At 42.9% G+C, this 22,694-nt stretch overlaps 1 protein-coding gene across 1 annotated transcript in view; it reads left to right on the forward strand.

Moving 5' to 3' along the window:
* LOC115114108 (collagen alpha-5(IV) chain-like) overlaps nt 1-19,104 on the forward strand; it is a 65,511-nt gene extending 46,407 nt beyond the window's left edge. Inside the window, exons 32-52 of the mRNA XM_065013278.1 lie at nt 1,519-1,683; nt 4,093-4,179; nt 4,344-4,478; nt 4,752-4,850; nt 7,558-7,653; nt 7,877-8,016; nt 8,206-8,332; nt 8,426-8,506; nt 8,637-8,735; nt 8,853-8,900; nt 9,091-9,264; nt 9,697-9,827; nt 9,970-10,042; nt 10,629-10,703; nt 10,905-11,030; nt 11,272-11,367; nt 11,462-11,671; nt 12,515-12,692; nt 12,915-13,029; nt 13,615-13,787; nt 14,348-19,104. Coding sequence (XP_064869350.1) covers nt 1,519-1,683; nt 4,093-4,179; nt 4,344-4,478; nt 4,752-4,850; nt 7,558-7,653; nt 7,877-8,016; nt 8,206-8,332; nt 8,426-8,506; nt 8,637-8,735; nt 8,853-8,900; nt 9,091-9,264; nt 9,697-9,827; nt 9,970-10,042; nt 10,629-10,703; nt 10,905-11,030; nt 11,272-11,367; nt 11,462-11,671; nt 12,515-12,692; nt 12,915-13,029; nt 13,615-13,787; nt 14,348-14,429 — 2,510 coding nt within the window. The 3' untranslated portion in view covers nt 14,430-19,104. The remainder of the gene's footprint in view (nt 1-1,518; nt 1,684-4,092; nt 4,180-4,343; nt 4,479-4,751; nt 4,851-7,557; nt 7,654-7,876; nt 8,017-8,205; nt 8,333-8,425; nt 8,507-8,636; nt 8,736-8,852; nt 8,901-9,090; nt 9,265-9,696; nt 9,828-9,969; nt 10,043-10,628; nt 10,704-10,904; nt 11,031-11,271; nt 11,368-11,461; nt 11,672-12,514; nt 12,693-12,914; nt 13,030-13,614; nt 13,788-14,347) is intronic.
* Nucleotides 19,105-22,694: the final 3,590 nt, after the last annotated feature.

The raw sequence follows: 22,694 nt of genomic DNA on the forward strand, positions 1-22,694 counted from the left end.
TGTTTGTAAGATAGCCTTAACTTTAGGCTGGTCACTATACTATAAAAGTAATATTGAATTGTGTTTGGTTGACAAACGCAACTAAATATAATTATTTAACGGAGATTTATCTACTGCTTGGATAGTTCCACCTGTGCCACTGACTAATTCATTCCAGTGTCTCTACAAATTAATAATTGATATGTTGGATTCAGGTTTCCATCTCAACCAAAACTCTGTTAAAAAAATAGGATCAAATCAAATTTTAAATGCACTTTAAAAAGGTTCATTGTATTTAGTCCTATACTTTAACTTAGATTTTTGGTTGATAGGGAGACATGTATCCAACATCATTTATTCATTGTAGACTAAATGGAATTAAAGCCAGACTAAATCAGCGGCACAGATGAAACTATCCAAGCAGAAGAAACATCTCCTTCAAATGTTGATATCTGGTTGTATTTACAACCAAACTTAATTCTATCAGGAATCAAAGTAGGACCCAGATACAGACTGTCGAAGTAACAATATTTAATGTTCCAACAGGGACAAGCAGAAGACAGGTCAAGGCAGGCAGAGGTCGGTAATCCAGAGGAAGGCAGAGGTACAGGTCGGCGGGCAGGTTCAGGGTCGGGGGCAGGCAGAGTGGTCAGGCAGGTGGGCACAGAGACCAGAAAACATGCAAGGGTCAAAACCAGGAGGACTAGCTAAGAGAAATAGAAAGCAGGAGCAAGGGAAAAACGCTGGTAGACTTGAAAACATGCAAGATGAACTGGCCCAGAGAGACAGGAAACACAGGGATGAATACACTGGGGAAAACAAGTGACACCAGGAGGGGGTGGAGACAATAACGAGACAGGTGAAACAGATCAGGGCGTGACAAATTCAACATCACTACATTTAAAATCAACCAGAGCTTGACATCCTAGTCCAATTGTATTGTCTATTTGTAGTTGAATTGAAACAATAGCTGTTGATGACTGCAAATGCTATTTAGCATCAAATGCTATATAGCTAAATAGCATCATTGATGAAAAGGGTGATCAAGTATGGTTACATTTAATTTGCTCTGTTAAAGCTACCCTTTGGAATGACTTCAATAGCAACAGTAAATCTGTTTAGTTTTTAAGTAGCGATCTCGCAACAATCATTCTCACAATAGAACGTTGGGTAATAGTCATTGACAAATATCATAATTTAGCAGGGCTAGACTGGATTAAAAACCTGGATAGGAGACCAAAGGGTGCCCAGACTATAGTTTTTTGTTTGTTTTTTTGATAGTGGATATAACGTTGAAGATCTGACATTGTTTTAAAAGTACAAATTCAACATTTTTTATTCAAGGTTTTTCTATGCTTAAATTTGGTTAGCATGATGACAATCCTGTGGTTGAAATTTCACCCTCAAAACAGCAGTTTATGTTGATTACTTTTTAAAATCCACTGTCTATTCCATGTAGATTCCACATCACAATACGTTGTCAAATTACATTGTTTGGCTCTCATCCACTAATCGACCACTGTCCCTCCCCTCACCCAGGTTTAAATGGACAGACGGGTGCGCTTGGGGCCTCTGGCGCTCCAGGTTTTGGACGTTCAGGCCCGGCTGGTGACCCTGGGCCCCCTGGGGTCTCCGGACCCGGAGTGCAGGGACTAGATGGACAGAAGGGAGGCAGAGGGAGAGATGGGTTAACAGGCACACCAGGTACATTAACAGAACGGACACATTCAACACATTGATAACACTTCAAAGCTAACAGATATAATGTGCTAAGATGTGTTATAAGCATGTATGAGCGTTTATATTATACTGTCTTATTATATGGATGAGAAAAGTTACAGTGGTCTCAAATGAAAGAATGTTCTTGTCTATGTATTGTCTGTCCCTGTTTGTTGTATGTGTCTGATGCATCCCCATAGGCCTAATAGGAAATGCACCTAGTGGACAAATGTGTCTGGTTACAGGATCCTAGGCTTGTTATAAACTGAACAAAAATGTAAACGCAACATGCAACAATTTCAAAGATTTTTACTGAGTTACAGTTCATATAAGGAAATCAGTCAATTGAAATAAATTCCTTAGGCCCTAGTCTATGGATTTCACATGACTGGGAATACAGATATGCATCTGTTGGCTCACAAATACTTTTTTTTTTAAAGGTAGGGGCGTGGATCAGAAAACCAGTCAGTATCTGGTGTGATCACCATTTGCCTCACACAGCTCGGCATATCTCCTTTGCATAGGGTTTATCAGGCTGCTGATTTGTGTCCTGTGGAATGTTGTCCCAATCCTCTTAAATGGCTGTGTAAAATTGCTGGATGTTGGTGGGAACTGGAACACGCTGTCGTACAGCATCCTAAACATGCTCAATGGGTGACATGTCTGTTGAGGCTGCAGGCCAGGGAAGAACTGGGAAATGTTCAGCTTCCAAGAAATGTGTACAGATCCTTGCGAAATGGGGCTGTGCATTATCATACTGAAACACGAGGTGATGGCGGCAGATGAACGGCACGACAATGGGCCTCAGGATCTCATCACGTTATCTCTGTGCATTCTAATTGACATCAATAAAATGCAATTGTGTTCATTGTCCGTAGCTTATGCCTGCCCATGCATAACCCCACCACCATGGGGCAATCTGTTCACAAGGTTGGCATCAGCCAACCGCTCGCCCACACGATGCCATACACGCTGTCTGCCATCTGCCCGGTACAGTTGAAACCGGGATTCATCCGTGAAGAGCACACTTCTCCAGTGTGCCAGCGGCCGTCGAAGGTGAGCATTTGCCCACTGAAAGTCCTGAGGTGGTCCTGAGCTAGCGTGGTTACACGTGTTCTGCGGATGTGAGGCCGGTTTGACGTACGGCCAAATTCTTTAAAACTACATTGGAAGCGGTTTATGGCAGTGAAATGAACATGGCATTTTCTGGTAACAGCTCTGGCGGACATTCCTGCAGTCAGCATACCAATTGCGTGCTCCCTCAAAACTTGAGAAATCTGTGGCATTGTGTGGCAAAACTGCTAGTTTTAGAGTGGCCCTTTACTGCCCCCAGCACAAGGGCTCCTGAGTGGTTTAGTGGTCTAAGGCCCTGCATCTCAGTGCTAGAGGTGTAACTACAGACACCCTGGTTCGAATCCAGGCTGTATCACATCCGGCCGTGATTGGGAGTCCCATAGGGCGGCGCACAATTGGCCCAGCGTCGTCTGGGTTGGCTGGTGTTGGCCGTCATTGTAAATAAGTATTTGTTCTTGCCTAGTTAAAGGTTAAATTTAGAAAAATCCACACCTTTCAGGTGGATTATCTTGGCAAAGGAGAAGTGGCCACTAACAGGGATGTAAACAAAATTGGAGAGAAATAATATTTTTGTGCATATGGAACATTTCTGGGATCTTTTATTTCGGCTCATGAAACATGGGACCAACAGTGTTGCATTTAGATTTTTGCTCTGTGTATGAGGCGACAGTACATAATGTCACCTTTTCATTTAAGGGTATTTTCATATATATCTGTTTTACCTTTTAGAAATGAAAGCATTTTATGTATCTAGTACCCCTATTTGAAGGTGTGAAATTCACTTATAGTGTATTAAAGCAGTCAAAAGTTTAGTATTTGGTCCGGTATTCCTAGCACGCAATGATTACATCAAGCTTGTGACTCTTCAAACTTGTTGGATTCATTTGTAGTTTGTTTTGGTTGTTTTAGATTATGTTGTGTTGGCGAATAGAAATGAATGGTAAATCATTTATTGTATATCACTTTTATTGTAAATAAGAATAGAATATGTTTCTGAGTGATTCTACATTAATATGGATGCCACCATGATTAAGGATAATCATGAATTAATTGTGAATAATGATGAGGGACAAAGTTAGAGGCATAAATATCAATCCCCAAAAAGCATTTTTTTTTAAATAATCAAACAGCCCTCCTGTGAAGTGTCAAACGCATAGAATTCTGTTACCAGTCACAAATTGTTTTTGATTAAATGTCATCTGCAAAGACATTGAGTGTTCCAGTGTCATTACATTTAGTTAGTCTAATGCCTCACAGGGACCTAGGTAATTGATTTTTTACTACTAAAGTAGCTGATGCAGTGTATGTTACCTACCACAGGTCCTCGAGGTGATCCTGGGCTGGATGGAAGATCTGGATCGGGCCCTGACGGATTCCCTGGATCTGGAGGACAACCCGGACCCAGAGGTCACACATATGTACAGACAAGCCTTACACACATGGGCATGCGCTCACACAGACACACACACTCACAACTACCATATATACTGTAAAACACAATGATGATAAAGGTGATGATGACGATACTGATATACAGTATAAGGATTATTATGCTGTGTGTTTTTGGGCAGGGTCGGATGGCCGTGATGGGGATAAAGGCCATAGAGGTGTACCAGGCCCTGTGGGGGACAAAGGAACCACAGGTCCTTCTGGACCAGCACCTATCACAGACTTATATGGGCTCCCAGGGGACCCTGGACAGCTTGGTGAGCACCATAGAGACTATGCGATGAATTCAATCAAACCCACAATTCAGTATTTACGCAGTTTGTGTAAAAAGCTACTACTACTACTACTATGAGGTATACTCAGCTCACCGGTACAGTGGGCAGATGTTTCCAGTTGTCAGAGTGCAAATACACAAGGACACTGTGCAAAAAAATACTATGACAGGTTCCATTTGAATCACGGGCCAAACAATGTAATCAAATATTGTGAGTAATATGGTCATTTAATGTGGATTATCTGTTGTACAATAGGTCTGCCTGGTTTTCCTGGTGCAAGAGGAGACCCTGGATATCCTGGACCAAAAGGCATTGATGGGAGGGATGGTGACCCAGGAAAACATGGGCCTATAGGTGTGTGTGTGTGTGTGTGCGCACGTGCGAAAAGGACATTTCCTGCTTTGTGGTGGTGACTGTTTTGGTTGGGCTATTTTGCCTAAAAACCATACCTATATATACACTACCATTCAAAAGTTTGGGGTCACTTAGAAATGTCCTTGTTTTTGAAAGAAAAGCAATATTTTTTGTCCATTAAATAACATCAAATTGATCAGAAATACAGTGTAGACATTGTTAATATGGAATATCTACATAGGCGTACAGAGACCCATTATCAGCAACCATCACTCCTGTGTTCCTATGGCACGTTGTGTTAGCTAATCCAAGTTTATAATTTTAAAAGAATAATTGATCATTAGAAAACCCATTTGCAATCATGTTAGCACAGCAGAAATCTGTTGTGCTGATTTAAAGAAGCAATAAAACTGGCCTTCTTTAGACTAGTTGAGTATCTGGAGCATCAGCATTTGTGGGTTCGATTACAGGCTCCAAATGGCCAGAAACAAAAAACTTCCTTCTGAAAGTTTTTGGCAGGTAGCCTAGTGGTTAGAGCGTTTGACTAGTAACAGAAAGGTTGCAAGATCGAATCCCCGAGCTGACAAGGTAATAATCTGTCGTTCTGCCCCTGAACAAGGCAGTTAACCCACTGTTCCTAGGCCGTCATTGAAAATAAGAATTTGTTCTTAACAGATTTGCCTAGTTAAATAAAGGTAAAATTAAAAAAACTTGTCAGTCTATTCTTGTTCTGCGAAATGAAGGCTATTCCATGCGAGAAATTGCCAAGAAACTGAGGATCTCGTGCAACACTGTGTACTACTCCCTTCACAGAACAGCACAAACTGGCTCTAACCAGAATGAATAAAAAGAGGAGAGGGAGGCCCCGGTGCACATCTGAGCAATAAGACAAGTACATTAGTGTGTCTAGTTTGAGAAACAGACGCAAGTCCTCAACTGGCAGCTTCATTAAATAGTACCCGCAAAACATCAGTCTCAATGTCAACAGTGAAGAGGCAACTCCGGGATGCTGGCCTTCTAGGCAGAGTTCCTCTGTTCAGTATCTGTGTTATTTTGCCCGTCTTTATGTTTTCTTTTCATTCACCAGTCTGAGAATTGGCCTTTCTTTGCAACTCTGCCTAGAAGGCCAGCATCCCAGAGTTGCCTTTTCACTGTTGACATTGAGACTGGTGTTTTACAGGTGCTATTTAATGAAGCTGCCAGTTGAGGAAGAAGTATTTTTATTCTGGTTAGAGCACGTTTGTGCTGTTCTTTGAAGGGAGTAGTACACTGTGTTGTACGAGATCTTCAGTTTCTTAGCAATTTCTCACATGGAGCAGTCTTCATTTCTCAGAACAAGAATAGACTGACGAGTTTCAGAAGTAATTTATTTCTAGACATTTTGAGCCTGTAATCGAACCCACAAATGCTGATGCTCCAGATACTCAACTAGTCTAAAGAAGGCCAGTTGTATTGCTTCTTTAATCAGACAACAGTTTTCAGCTGTGCTAACATAATTGCAAAGGGTTTTCTAATGACCAATTAGCCTTTTAAAATGATAAACTTGGATTAGCTAACACAATGTTAGCACAATGTTAGCTAAAAAAGTCTGAAGGCTTATTTCCATTGTGATCCTCTTTGGCAAACAAGATGGCAGGTGGGCAAGATTGACATTGCACACGCTGTTCACACAATGTAATAAAAAAAGCACTAAATAAAAAATATTTATAACATAATCAATAGTACAGCGGTGCCCAGAGGTAAAGCAAAGTTCAGCGTTACAGACACACACTCAACCTCCTGTATGTAGACTCAGCACAAGAAGCGGCACGCTATCAATCAAGGTAGTCACTATCGATCAAGGATAAAGTGGGAGTGGTAATTGTCCGGAACCTGATTTTCAGAAGACAGAACCATCAGCAAGAGTTCACACAGAGTTCAGCTATACTATAATAGCTGAACTAATGCTAATGAACACAACGGAACCCTAAAGTACATGAACCGAGTTTAACCGGATACATTTCAGGGTTACATTTTTAAAATTTTTTTATAATAATTTAAAATGAGCTTAATAATCTTAAGAATGACTTAAGACAAATAAATCACACTGCCGATACTGGTTGTAAAACATATTGATGATAGCAAATTCATAATAAATCTTATTCCAATCTGATAAGGCGATTATGCAGATGGTGCACTTTTTATGCTTTCTAGCAAAGCATTCCTCAATGCCCTGCAGAAGCCCTACCACCCATGGGCTATTAGGAACCACTGATACAGGGCAGCTTTCCAACCCTGTGGAGGTGGAGGATGGGCTGAACAAACCCAGTGACACCACACACCTGTGTCGTCATTGTAACCAAATGCAGCTCATCCTAAGAATCATGGACATGCAAAACAAATAGAAGGATGACTGTGCAATGTGCACTTAACCCGTTATTTACCTTTCTCCCCCCCCCAAAAAATAGAAAAGGACATTCTCTAAATAAAATGTGAGTGCTTGCTTGTCTTGGAATATTTTTTTACTTGTGAAATAAATGTCAGTGGGGTTAATCAACATGTGCAGAGGAAGTGGTAATGACTGCAGTAGTCATTCAATTGGTAGTGACTTCAGCAGGAGTAGTAATAGCAGTAACTGTTTTAGTATGCTTTATAGCAAGAGTATGTCAGATTTCTAGAGTTTAATTTTTTTTTTATAACAAGGACACTAATGACGTGTGTATGTTAGGTCCCCCAGGTGATCGTGGGGCCGATGACCTATATTCAGTAGGAGGACCAGGCCAATCTGGACCCAGGGGAGATATTGGGAGCATGGGTTTACCGGGTAACTAACACACACGCACACAATGACACACACACTCACAGATGTGCACGCACACACACACTCCCTCACACACACAATCACAACAAAAAGTATTCTTGTATGCTTGGCATACTGCATCGCATACCAGCTTATGATATCATACTAAAAACGGTTCAAATGAATTAAAAGCCAATTGATTATGTTCTTACTGTTCTTAATGAGTTGTGTCGATGTAATCTCTTAGGTCCCCATGGAATAAAGGGAGTTCTGGGTTACCATGGAGGCCTGGGACAAGACGGTAGACCCGGTCCATACGGGCCTAAAGGAACTAAAGGAGAGCCCAGTTATGCTCAACCAGGCCGCATAGGACCACCTGGACAAAAGGTGTGTTCAACAAACAGAACCACAGTCTATTACCAGCAATTTAAATCACTGCCACTGTGCAACACAACACTGTAAAACTACAGATACCATTTAAACACCAAGGTGACTGTTACCTGGCTCTGATAACACCCTTCTCTCTCTCTGTCTCTTTTTCTCTTTCTCTCTCCCTTCGCTCCGCCTTCTCTTTAGGGCGAGCCAGCCTTGTGTAACAGCCATGGTTCCAAGGGAGAGAGAGGCTCTCCTGGTTGCGCAGGTCGTCCAGGCTCCCAAGGGCCCACTGGAGCCAAAGGAGACCCAGGACATCATGGACATCATGGTTACTACCACTGAAATACTAGTAATGATAGTTATGATAGATGATTATGAGGATAATGTTTTCTTTCTTTCCATCTTTCTTTCTGTGATCCAGGACCCCTAGGTCCTGCAGGGCCACCAGGTACCGATGGTCCTCCAGGCCCCCCAGGACCCACTCCGTCATATGGAGCTCCAGGTCAGAACATCACTGAGGTTTATTCAGGAAATACTGTATATCAATGAAAATACAGTATGTGTATGTTTTAGTGTCTCTATGACTTGTGTGTATATGTTTTTGAGGTGTCTGACCACATCCTCTTTCATAGGACAACCAGGGTTACCTGGCCCTCCTGGTCTCTTTGGTCCTAAAGGTAACCAGGGTCGCGATGGCATTCCTGGACCTGCTGGTCAGAAGGGAGAGACATGTAAGACAGACTCCTTGACTGCTACTTGCGTTGTGTTTATATCTACACTTCTTGCCCCATGCATATGTAATAATTTGACATTTTGTGGATATAATATATCTTCTGTGCTCTCTCTAGTGATTGTGGGGTCGACTCCTGGCCTACGTGGAGAGAATGGACAGCCAGGTGAGTCTCAGACTGATGACATCATTCCTATTCCTTCAGACATGTACCACTGGCTCAACATTGGATTTGTTATTGGTGTTATTAATTAGAATTGGTTCTGTAATAAACTTGATTTAAGTTATTATCGGCTCCGTTCATGGATAAAATTGATGTAATTGGCTAAAATGGTTTGTTTTCTGTTTCCCTATAGGTCCAAAGGGAGATGTGGGTTTTCCTGGGCCCACTGTTTTGGGGCCCCCAGGGTTTACTGGAGACCAAGGCATTGAAGGACCCCAAGGTCCTCGTGGTGAGCCAGGGCACCGAGCCGTTTGTCTCAAAGGGCTGAAAGGAGACACTGGTCCTCATGGCAGACCTGGAAGCCCTGGTGAGGACGCACTGTTCTTTGTGGCTTTGAACACCAACTCTGTCACTGATTAGCTCTATACCTGAATCTAATTGAAACTGTGTCAGTTGTGCTGACACAAACTCTACCCTTGAATCAAATTCAATCTCTATCCTTGACTCTGTAGGCCAGTACAGAGATTGAAGTGCTTCTTAGTCAATTACTAGGTTCAAACTCATTATGAACAACTGTCCCTGATTCACACCATTGGTTAGTTTTAACTCACTCATTCAACCTCTTCAAACTCTTATTCCTCCTGACTAACCGAAACAAATTAGTTATGGCTTGGTAAGTCAAACTCTATCTCTGACTCTAACTCAACCTCTCCCTTATTCCCACCGGCCCTGAATGCTGCTCTACCAAAACATGCCTCTGACTGAAATTATGACACATTTAGGGTCTTTCTGTCTGCAGGGCGACGGGGTCCACGGGGACAGCCAGGGTCTGGAGGTGATGGACATAAAGGGGACAGAGGAGACACGGGCTCTCCAGGGGGCCGAGGCTTCGACGGGCCCAGAGGGGACCCAGGGCTTCCAGGGCCGTGGGTGAGTCACTCCATTGAAGAGTACAAGACCAACTAAATGTTGTTTACGTTTTGGGATATCCCCAAAAATATAGGTGTTATAAGTAATTATATGTATAATTTGAAGTATTGAATTATTGCTTGAATTGCTTTCTACACCCTAGGGACCAAGAGCCATCCCTGGACCTCCAGGACCAATAGGTGACCCAGGTCATCCTGGACCTCCAGGATTCCCCGGTAATCTTATTACATCGACAACAATCCTCTCCATTGTCATTTTTTATTTATAAAAAAAACAAATCTGTCATTACACCATAGTATTGAGTGTGGCCAGGAGTTTATCCTGACCATGAAGAACACTGGGTTCTAGTTCTAGAGCAAAGAGTTTTCCCTAGTAAGGTCACATGCTCTGGAAAAACTCCTGTGCCTCCTGTTAATGTGACATGTGTTGTAGCCATCAAAATGTCATCCCTAGGTTTTTTAGTTATGACATGCTAGATAGTGTGTTATGTGTGTGTAGGAAATGTGTTTGGTTTGTTTCAATTGAGATATTTTGACCACAAGTCTGATACCACTATGATGACACCAAATGTGTTTGATGGATCATTTTGGCCTTCTTCTAATGCCTCTGAAGGGGAAAGTAATCCAAAAAGGAATTTGATTAAGTTACTGTGTTTGGGTAATCCAAATGTTAAGTTACTGATTACAGTTTTGGACATGTGCTTGTAACTGTAAAGTATTACATTTCGAAAGTAACCTTACCCAACTGTGTGTGTGGTGCAATTGGTGATTCAGTGTATCTTGATGAACTGTGTTGTTTTAGGTGAGACGGGTGATCATAGTTATAACCCCGGCACGAAAGGACCAAACGGGGCCAAAGGCCGGCCAGGACCACCAGGTTAATATTTAACACTCAACATTAAACACTAACAGCTCAAGATTTAACACTGAAATCTGTACATTTAACACTGAAAACCATTAGGTCAATATTCAATTCGTCAATGCATCCTAACTCTAAGCGGAATCTTGAGCAGCATTTATTCTCAAGTGGTTAGTCAAAACAAATCGAAAGTTTTTTTTTTTTCATGCACATCTACAGGTCGTCCAGGGCTTGACGTGTCTGGACAAGTGAGATTCTATCAAGGGGATCCAGGCCCACTTGGTCACCCCGGGAAACAAGGACTTCCAGGTCCAAGTGGGCTGCCAGGACGGCCAGGATTTTCAGGTTCACTATCCTTTTATCATCTGCAACTACAAGCCACATGGTCAGGCCAACCGTGGTTCACTTCAACCAAATGTCATATTCTTTCTTACTAATGAAATAGTCTATGGGGAAGGAGTGAATTCAACCTATGCCATGTCTTAGCCTGTGGTGACCGGCATGCTAACATTAGCACAATAGCTCCTACTTTAGCTTTGGCTAACTAAATTGCTTGCTAAAATCAAGTTTTCCCTCTCACTGCCAGGCCCCACGGGCCCGAAGGGTCAGCATGGACACAGCCCTCCAGGCCTGCCTGGGTTCCCTGGACGCAAGGGGGACAAGGGATCACCGGGACGGACAGGTATTTATATAAATGTGTGTGGCAGTGATCCTGTTGAACATGAGGCGAACAGTTGGAAAACATGTATTTTATCTAAGTGTTTTTGCTCTGGCAGGGCCGGTGGGCTACCAGGGGTCTCCAGGACAGAAGGGTTCTCGTGGCCCGTGGGGCTCCAGCACGGCAGGCCTGGCTGACAGTTTCCTGCTTGCCCGACACAGCCAGACGATCAGAGTGCCTGACTGCCCCAGAGGTACCACCCTCATCTACTCTGGATACTCTCTGCTCTTCATCAATGGCAATGAGAGAGCCCACGGACAAGACCTAGGTAAACAGCATGGAGACACACATTAATACTAATGAGGCACACACACACACACACACACACACACACACACACTGCTCAACACAACAACAAAAATCTCACCAAACGCAGAGCGGTTGTATTCATAGGTTGCACCTCCGTCACTCGGGCGCGTCATGCCATTGGTCTGAACGTTCTCAAGCTGGCCTCTACCAGCGGCACGACAGTGGTGCTCTAAAGTCATGATAAGCCCAGTCATTCTGGGCGGAGTGTCTAAATTACACTAAAGTGCCTGTAAATACAATGGCATTGCTAAAGTAGTCAAATATTTAGTAGGAAGCAGCATTATCATGTTATTCAATTTACTTTAGACGGATGACAATGTTGTCATTAGCTAGCAAAGTTTGTATAAAAAAAAGCTAGCGATGCTAGGGATGACAAAAGGTTTTCCTACTAATTTTTTTGCCTCTTTTTGAATGTCATTGTATTTCCAAGCAAAGATTTTGATGAGATCTTCATTAGCGCTCATAGACGATGCATTGAGTAGAATGCTCAGTCAAGGCATCAGTCCAAAATGAAAGTTCAAAACAATATTGTGATGAAACATGCAACCCATGAATAGGTGTAAGTTAGCAATATGGTGAAATTCTTACAAAGCATATCAAAAGGCAGTGTGGGGTTAATACCATATTGGTTAATACTTAACGCATCCAATCATCTCAGATCTAGAGGGTACAGTTCGATTTGGGATTGAGCAAATTAGTTTCTAAAATTGTTAACTCGGCACTCTTACTTTTCCTGTTAATTTGACATTGTCTCTCTTTGATGACCTCACCACTGCTCACCACCCCCCCCCCCCCCCCCCAGGCTCCATGGGCAGCTGCCTACCACGTTTCTCCACCATGCCCTTCTTGTTCTGTGACACGGACAACACCTGTCGCTACGCCGCCCGCAATGACTACTCCTATTGGCTGTCGACGGAGAAGCCCATGCCGCGCAGCATGGACCTAATCAGAGGAGATGAGATAGGGAGCTACATCAGCAGGTACACAGCCCTGGGAGGAGGGACAGACACACACACACATGCACGCACGCAAGCAGTCACACGTGCGCAGTCACACATGCACGCTTACACACACACACACACATACTTGCAGGCTAATAAAATACAGGGTCTCTACAGTTTGCACTCTTTATTTTGGAACACATTTTAACGTGTTGCACAGAAGTGACACTACGCTACACTTGTTGGTGGTGTGTGATTTAGGTGTTCAGTGTGTGAGGGCAGCTCCAATGCCATCGCCATCCACAGCCAGACCACCCAGACCCCAGATTGTCCTCGTGACTGGGAATCCCTCTGGCCTGGATACTCCTTTGTCATGGTAACGACCTGCTCCGTATATTATATCGATATACTGTTTAATATCTGTACCTGCAGTGTGCTACAGCCTGAATTCAAAACAGATTCAATCATTATTTTTCTCTCACCCATCTACACACTCACCCATAACACTCACCCATAATGACAAAGGGAAATCATATTTTTTAGAAATGTTTGCACATTTATTGAAAATGAAATACATCAATATACATTTGCAGAAATATTCACACCCCTGAGTCAATACTTTGTAGAAGCACCTTTGACGGCGATTACAGCTTTGAGTTGCCTTGGGTATCAGCTTTGCACATCTGGATTTGTGGTTGAATGATAATGATACGAATGATAACGCTGCAAATTAAACATCATAGTAGGAGCATAATGTTGCGCACTCCATTGTGACAATTCAAAACTCAATGTAGCTCACTCTACCTTCTCTATTACTTCTCTCCTCCTCACTTCTTCTGCCCCATCCTGCCCTTCACCGTGTCATCTCTTTCCTCTGTCCCTTTCTCCTCATCTCTGCTTGTTTTCTATACTCCTCTCCTCCTTTCCATACCCCATTGCTCCTCATCTCTCTTCCTCCCAGCAAACGGGTGCGGGTGCTGAGGGGTCGGGGCAGCCGCTAGTCTCCCCAGGCTCGTGCCTGGAACACTTCCGCCAGGTCCCCTTCATCGAGTGCCACGGCCGGGGAACCTGCAACTACTTCCCAGATTCCTACAGCTACTGGCTGGCCTCGATCGACCCAAATCGCATGTTCAGGTTAGAATCATCACCTCAGAGATCGATTCAGTATCTATACAATACGATCAGCGGTGTAGTAAAAAAAAATGCATCGGAGATGTAGCGAGCGTTACTTTATTCACCGCGAACGGTGATTAGCGTTTAGCCACCAAGTTTTTTTTTGTTGTTGCTTTGCTTTTCAGTAGAGTGCTTTTTAGTCGTTCAGTTTTTATTGTTATTCTTTTGTTTTTTTATCCTCTTATGTTTGTTGTGCAGTAAATATTTCTCTTTTTATTTTCATTGTTTTCATTCGTTTTTTTCCTGTGAAGCGGATTGTGTTGCATTCCATGTCTGAGATATGCTGTATAAATAAAGCTTGATTTGAATTATCAATATTTATGGCCACATACAGGGATGTTTTCTTTTCAATGCCTGTACAGCATTGTCTTTTTATCAACTAGTTATTTATGTTTTGTGACAGTGTTTAGTATCATTCTAATACTTTTAGGGTAGTTTAGGTAATTCTGCTTCTACAGATTCTGTCTGGCCTTACCTATACACTACACTAAACTCCTCTTCTTTGATCTCCTCCCCTGCAGTAAGCCTGTGCCCCAGACTGTGAAGGGACGTCTTCTAGAGAATGTCATCAGTCGCTGCCGCGTCTGCAGGAAACCCTATTGAACATTGCCAGGGGCCGGAACAAGAGTTGGGTAAATTACCATCGGGAGGAGGGGCTGAGGAGATTGACTGACAGGTAGTGTAGATCAGTGGTCAGTAGCACTTTATTTTATGGTACTGTTTCCACTATTATTTAATAGAGGTTTATTTGCTTCAAGAATTCAAGAATGGTATTTTCTTCAAGGATTCACCACACTTTGTAACTACTTGGTATTGAATGGTGCTTAGTAGTGCTTGTTTTAATGGGGGGATTTTATTTGATTTTTTATCAATAAACGAACAACGAAATGTGACTACGTGGTGCACATGCACAAACACAAAACAATATCCCACAAACACAGGTGGGAAAAATAGCTACTTAAATATGATCCCCAATTAGAGACAACGATTACAAGCTGCCTCTAATTGGGAATCATACAAGACAGAAATATTAAACTAGAATAGCCCCTAGTCACACCCTGACCTACTACACCATAGAAAAACAAGGGCTCTCTATGGTCAGGGCGTGACAGCCATGCATATGTTATTAATGTGAAATCACCATAACAATACCTTGTTATTTTCTGTACTGTAAAATAAAGTGCTACCCTCACTCCGGGTCTTGAAGGGTACGGATGTGGAACGGTTTTAATCGTTTTTGTGCGTGATCACCTTGTCCTCAGCCATCAGCCATGTTTCTAAGGAACTGTGTGGTTAGAGTATGTCCGAAAGAACACCCCATTATTGCAATATGATTATTATCCCATCATTGTTAAAGTCCCATCAAAGTAACAGTTCATTTTACACTGACTGAGGCTGTATGCAGGGTAATACACTACCACCACCAAACTTTGGTTCAAATGGCATTGGTTTTCTTTGAAAATACTTTAACTGAGAGTGGTAGAGCCTGCCTGGACTGCCAGGTGGCAGGGATTGCACTTTTGGGACTATTCCATTAGTTCGATTTTACCAGACAAGCTCAATTGAGTGTTTTGAAACTGTCTAATACTATTTTAACCCATGTCTGGTACCAAGTCCAACATACATGGCTGACCAGAGAGACTACTCATGACCTCCATACGGGGGTATTCAGACAGTAGCTTGGTTGGTGTGGTTAATGACACAGGAAATATACTTGCCTTCATAACACTGTCATTCAGACTGACATAAAATATGTAAGTCAGACTGACATAGTTACAGTATGTCGTTAAAGCTAGAATCCTTAATTGAAACCATAACAAAGCGGTCACCCCAGTTCTGTTTTGGTATAAAGCTGAGGGATGGGCCTGGATAAATGTAACCACTCTCAAATTAATAGACAGAGCTATGGATGCATCATTGATATCAAAATTCTACTTTTAGCCATATTTTGACGCTATACACATTTCCACACTGTTGGAACCTTTCCAGTTCAAAAAGGTTCCTTAAAGGAACCCCCGTGTACCTTTTCAAACCGGAACCTTTTTTCCCCTTTTTAATAACATACTGTAGAGGTGGTAGCCCATCAGAACAGTGAAGCCGTGGCTTATTTGAAGTGTGGCTTTCAGGTAGTTCTTTCAGACGACCGGTTAGAGTAAATGTAATTCCTGTTCATGTTAAGTTTGTACACTGCAACAAAAAAGTCCTTGAATATTTATGCATATTACATATTCTAATAATAATAACATTGCTTATTTAGTATAGTAATAAAGTGGTAACTAACCCGCAGCTTGTGTTGGGGTTTGGCGTCTTTTTATTGTTTTCATGTGATGTTTTATCAACTGCACTCGATCGTCAGTGTTTAATCATAGCAATTCAGTTGTGGAAATTTTTAGTATATTTGCAAGCACACGTAGACTCAGCTTTGACAATGCAAACAAGGGAAATGCGGTGGGATGCAGTGGTGATTGAAAGCAATGAGGAATAAACTTCCCTTGCCGACTACTCTGCCAATCAATGCCCAATCCTTGAAGGGGAAAGTGGACGAGCTGACGGCTAACCTGCGCTACCTGCATGACTACCGGGACACCTACATCCTGGCAATCACTAAGAGCTGGCTGTATGATCGGGTGAATAACAGCGATGTGGAGCCAGCTGGTTTCACTATGATCAGACAGGAGCGAGACCCTGCTACTAGTAGGAAACATCACGGTGGTGGTCTGTTTACTTATCAGGGACCAGACCTTGAACTGCTGTCGGTGCCCCTTCAATCCCATTTACCTGCCCTGTGAATTCCCACAATTGTTTTGCAACTATAGATGTCTGGACTAGGCCTATATTTTCATCGAGGGACGAAATGAGTAGCCTATGAATACATCAAAATAACGTCTTTTATTTCGTTGGTAACCTCTTGTAGAAAAGCAATTGTACACTCGAGGTTGTGCTGATCTACAGTACTCTGCTCCTCCTCGTACTCTACCTATGACCGCTTCACAGACATGCTAAAAAAAGTTGTTTAACAAGCCCTCTCGTGTACAATTGCTTTATTACATACCGTACATCCTGAAGCAAACACAGCCAAAGCTTCAAATATAAAGGACGGTTTATTGTACACGGAACTGTTACGCTTGAAAGTTAACAAAACACTTTGTTTAGGATATCTACATAAGTTCAGCAATTGCACTGAAGTAGATTGTAATGATCGTTGTTGGAAGGATGGTCAGACCAAGATGCAGCGTGGGGTAAGTTAATCATTTTTATTTATGATAACCGGCACAAAACAAGAAAGAGTAACAAACGAAACGTACAGCTTTGTAGGGCTAAAAAGCAACGATACATTTACATTTACATTTAAGTCATTTAGCAGACGCTCTTATCCAGAGCGACTTAAAATCAAGATCCCACAAACAACAGGTGGGAAAAGGCTGCCTAAATATTTCTTATTTCACCTTTATTTAACCAGGTAGGCTAGTTGAGAACAAGTTCTCATTTACAACTGCGACCTGGCCAAGATAAAGCATAGCAGTGTGAACAGACAACAACACAGGTTACACATGGACTAAACAATAAACAAGTCAATAACAGTAGAAAAAAAAGAAAAAATAGTCTATATACATTGTGTGCAAAAGGCATGAGGAGGTAGGCAAATAATTACAATTTAGCAGATTAACACTGGAGTGATAAATGATCAGATGGTCATGTGCAGGTAGAGATACTGGTGTGCAAAAGAGCAGAAAAGTAAATAAATAAAAACAGTATGGGGATGAGGTAGGTAAATTGGGTGGGCTATTTACCGATAGACTATGTACAGCTGCAGCGATCGGTTAGCTGTTCAGATAGCAGATGTTTAAAGTTGGTGAGGGAGATAAAAGTCTCCAACTTCAGCGATTTTTGCAATTCGTTCCAGTCACAGGCAGCAGAGAACTGGAAGGAAAGGCGGCCAAATGAGGTGTTGGCTTTAGGGATGATCAGTGAGATACACCTGCTGGAGCGCGTGCTACGGGTGGGTGTTGCCATCGTGACCAGTGAACTGAGATAAGGCGGAGCTTTACCTAGCATGTACTTGTAGATGAACTGTAGCCAGTGGGTCTGGCGACGAATATGTAGCGAGGGCCAGCCGACTAGAGCATACAGGTCGCAGTGGTGGGTGGTATAAGGTGCTTTAGTAACAAAACGGATAGCACTGTGATAAACTGCATCCAGTTTGCTGAGTAGAGTATTGGAAGCTATTTTGTAGATGACATCGCCGAAGTCGAGGATCGGTAGGATAGTCAGTTTTACTAGGGTAAGTTTGGCGTGGAGTTCTTGGAGTGAAGAAGGCTTTGTTGCGGAATAGAAAGCCGACTCTAGATTTGATTTTAGATTGGAGATGTTTGATATGAGTCTGGAAGCAGAGTTTACAGTCTAGCCAGACACCTAGGTACTTATAGATGTCCACATATTCTAGGTCGGAACCATCCAGGGTGGTGATGCTAGTCGGGCGTGCGGGTGCAGGCAGTGAACGGTTGAAAAGCATGCATTTGGTTTTACTAGCGTTTAAGAGCAGTTGGAAGCCACAGAAAGAGTGTTGTATGGCATTGAAGCACGTTTGGAGGTTCGATATGATCCCCGATCAAATATGATCAAATATGATCCCCAATCAGAGACAACGATAGACAGCTGCCTCTGATTGGGAACTGTACCTGGCCAACATAGAAACGAAAAACTAGAATGCCCAACCTAATCACACCCTGACCTAACCAAATAGAGAAATGAAAGGATCTCTAAGGTCAGGGCGTGACATAGATATTCTAAACAAAGTGTTTTCATCTAAAAGGATTTTCATTGGTGTAAGATATTGGTTGTGTTGAAGACATGGGCCATTTGTTTTACTGATCTCAGTATGTCAATGTCAGAGTGTCTTGTCATTTGTGTGGTATAAAAAAAGATGATTGTTTCTAGTCATGTAAAATGACATAGAATTGCAGGAAATTCTTTTAGAAAAGGCCATTTTTTTCTTGGACCCGCAAACCCCTCAGCCCTTGGTATTCAGGACTAAGCTCCAGGACTAAGTGTTATGAAACTGTATTGTGTGTGTATATAAGCATACTTTGTGTTTGGTTAGTTTAAATTGAAATGTATATGTTTTTCAGGTCTTTTGCCATTTCATCAAGTATGTTTGATAATGTGTCTTAGTTATGCGCTTCAACAAAGGTGCTCTCACAAAAAACAATGTGATTTTTGCATTTACACTATTTTTTATTACACTGGTTGCATGATGCCAAATAAACATTCACTTGGAGATAGATTTCTGTACATTTCCTGGATTTGGGTCTTTGGTCTAAATGCAATACAAATATAAGCCCTAACCCATCTCTGCTTACTTGGTGTTGTTGTGTAACGTCTCTCCTTGTAATGTCTTTTCTCTCCTTGTCATGCTGTCAGGGTACAGTAGTATTTATGAGTAGGTCAATAGGCCCCCAAGGCCCACTGAAGCCCCTTGTGGAATGACTTTGATCCGAGGCTGCAGGATCATATTCAATAATCTTTATGGCCAATCACAACAGTTGAAAAGCACTTTTATCACACCCAAGGCACTCAAAATTATATATATATATTTTTTAAATAATAATAATGAATAATAATTCAAACAATCAAGAACACAGACAACAAACAAAGTTATATACAGGCGTCGTCAGATTCGGTGGACTAGAGAACAGAATTAGCAGAGGTCATTGAAAGCTTTTCTGAACAGCACGGTGTTGAGGCAGCCTTAAAGGAGAACATAGACTCTGCAGTAGTATCTGGAAGTGCATTCGACAGCCGCGGAGACGTGCAACTGAAAGCTCGGTCACCCATAGTTTTTAGCCTGCTGCGGGGCTGCTGTAGGGAGACAGACCTAGAGGGGCGAAGGGTGCCGTGCTGGGCAGGAGGGTAGAAGGAGGTCAGACAGGTACTTGGGTCCAGAGTTGTGGATAGCTTGGTAGGTCTGAACCAGACTTTTGTAGTTGTTGAGTGAGCATATGGGGAGCCAGCAGAGGTTGAACAGCACTGGAGTCATGTGCTCGCGGTGGACGTGTGCTTGAGGTCACATGCAACAGAGTTCTGGACATATTGTAGCCTGTTTAGGCACTTGGCAGATGCGCCACCATGAAGGGTGTTACAATAGTCCAGACGGAATGAAATAAAGGCGTGATTGAGTCGCTCAGCTGCAGTTGTGATGGCATAGGCCATAACCTGGGAATGTTCAGTAGATGGGAAAATGTGACATTGGTCACACTCTTGATGTGGGCCACAAACGAGAGCTATCACACCCTGCTTGTGAACCTCAGGGGAGGACCTTGACACCACCCATATTGAGGCTGTAGCTGTTGATTTAGTTATGATGGTGCGACTGACAATCAGGACGACCTCTGTCTTTGCTGTTTAACTGCAGGAAACTCAACTGCATCCACACTTTGATGTCCTGCAGGCAGCTGACCAGGAGTGCAGTAGCATTGGCAGTGTCAGTGTTTGTGGAGACATACAGCTAAGCGTCGTCGGCATAGCTTAGAGAAGTTGGTATACACTAATTTTGCCAAAACGTTTCCAAATAGGCCACCCGGTAAAGGAAAGGCGCCCTTGTGTGAAAAGTTATATCAATCCTATATTGGTCTTTCACATTCAGGCCAACCCAAGATGTACTGTGCAAGTAGGCTAATATTAGGCCTACTATTGAAACAGATACATTTGTCTGTAAACTGAGCCCAATGTTCACAGGTTTAAATATTTTCCTGTTTTGTTCTCAAAGTCATACTTTTTTAAACAGAAAAACAACAGAATTATATTGTTATTTTATTTTGTTACTTATATTAGATTTTTCTTTTTTACAATTGTCTTAACCAACAATGCAGTTCAAGAAATAGAGTTAAGGGCTTGTAAGTAAGCAATTCACGGTAAGATTGTATTCGGGCGCATGTGACAAATACAATTTGATTGGATTTGATTTGATAGCTTGCAACTCAAAGTTTTATCACGTCATGTAAAGGCATGTTACCGTGGAAACGATATCAACGACTGTGAGTTGAATGCCAGGCCTTCGTTCAGCCCAGCTGTCAACACAATTAAGTGAAAATTCCCGAGAAGCCGGTGTTTGGAGAATACATTGGCACGGGTGTTAGGCCCGAGACGAAGTCCCGACACAAATCTAGGGTTGCTACCCAAGCCTGTTGGCCGTTCGTTCTATCAGTTTGTTGCTAGATACAGGACACAGTCATTCAGTCTTTTTGTTCTGTATCTATGGATGGACCCAGTAGTTCATTCTAAATGTTACAGTGCCATAAAGGCTGGCAACGTTGTTATCCTTATCTTGCTTGCTAGCTAGCCAACTACGGGTAATTTACAGTCACGTCAAACAGTGCAGCCAGAGTAACAACAGTAGCTGCATTTGCATTTGCCGAGGAACGGGCAGAGTCCGGGACAAACATCCGGTTAGCCGGGCCTCATGGACCTGGTTCTCTATACCCCAAATTGCGGCCGCTAAACAAGAGATAGGGACTATAGAGGCTTGAGAGCGCATCAGGCTTCCCATTCTTGGACCCTGGGTGGTAGGAGATGGTAAAGTTGAACCGAGTGAATAGCAGGGCTCATTGAGCTTTCCTAGAGTTGAGGCGCTTGGCGGTGCGGAGATATTCCAGGTTCTTGTGATCAGTCCACATTATGAATGGATGTTCCTCCCCATCTAAACAGTTCCTCCACTCCTCCAACACCATCTTCACTATGAGGAGTTTTAGATTTTCCACATCGTAGTTCCTCTCAGCGGGGTTAAGACGATGGGAAAGCAAAGCACAGGGATGCAGCTTTTGGTCCTGGGCAGAACGCTGGGACAGGATGGCCCCCACTTTAATGTCCGAGGCGTCGACCTCCACCACGAACTGACAGGATGGGTCCGGATGGATTAAGATGGGAGCTGTAGTGAACCGATGCTTGAGGTCTGAGAACACCCGGTCAGCTGCTGGAGACCATGTGAACAAACCTTGGGAGAGGTGAGTGCTGAGAAGGGGAAAGCCAGGGTGCTGTAAACCCGGATGAAGCGGCGGGAGATATGAGCAAACCCCAGGAAACGTTGCAGCTGCACACTGGATGTGGGTTGAGGCCAATCCACCACTGCTCTCACCTCGTCAGAGTCCATCTGAATATTTCCAGCAGCAATGATGTACCCTAGGAAGGAGATGGTGGAGCAATGGAATTCACACTTTTCTGCTTTAACAAAAAGCTGGTTCTCCAGAAGACGCTGAAGGACCTGTTATACGTGAATGACGTGTTCTTGAGCTGAACGGGGAAAAACGAAGATGTCGTCAAGGTAGACAAACACGAACCGGTTCAACATGTCATGGCACGGAGCACGTCGTTGACCAAGGCCTGGAACACTGAGGGAGTGTTGATCAGTCCAAGTGGCATAACAAGGTACTCGTATTTGTATTTTTTATGGCACCCCATACTCTTTCTGGGGTCCGGCAAAATTAAGGCAGTTATACAAATTTAAAAACAATACAATACATTCATTACAAACATCACATGTGCCCTCAGGCCTATACTCCACTACCACATATCTAAAATGAAAAATCCATGTGTACGTGTGTATAGTGCGTATGTTATATGTGTGTAGTGCCCGCTAGCCGTGTTAAAAGCTATCTTCCATTCGTCTCCTTCCTGTATCTGAACCAGATGGTAGGCATTGCGAAGGTCCAACTTGGAGAAGATCGTTGCCCCCTGGAGAGGCTTGAAAGCTGAGGAGATGAGTGGTACAGGGTAACGGTTTTTAACCATGATGTCATTAAGGCCCCTGTAGTCGATATACGATCAGGAAAGGCAGATTGACGAATATTCCCTGCAGCAAGAGAGTCCTCAATG

This window comes from Oncorhynchus nerka, linkage group LG9b (assembly GCF_034236695.1).
Source record: "Oncorhynchus nerka isolate Pitt River linkage group LG9b, Oner_Uvic_2.0, whole genome shotgun sequence".
NCBI lineage: Eukaryota > Metazoa > Chordata > Actinopteri > Salmoniformes > Salmonidae > Oncorhynchus > Oncorhynchus nerka.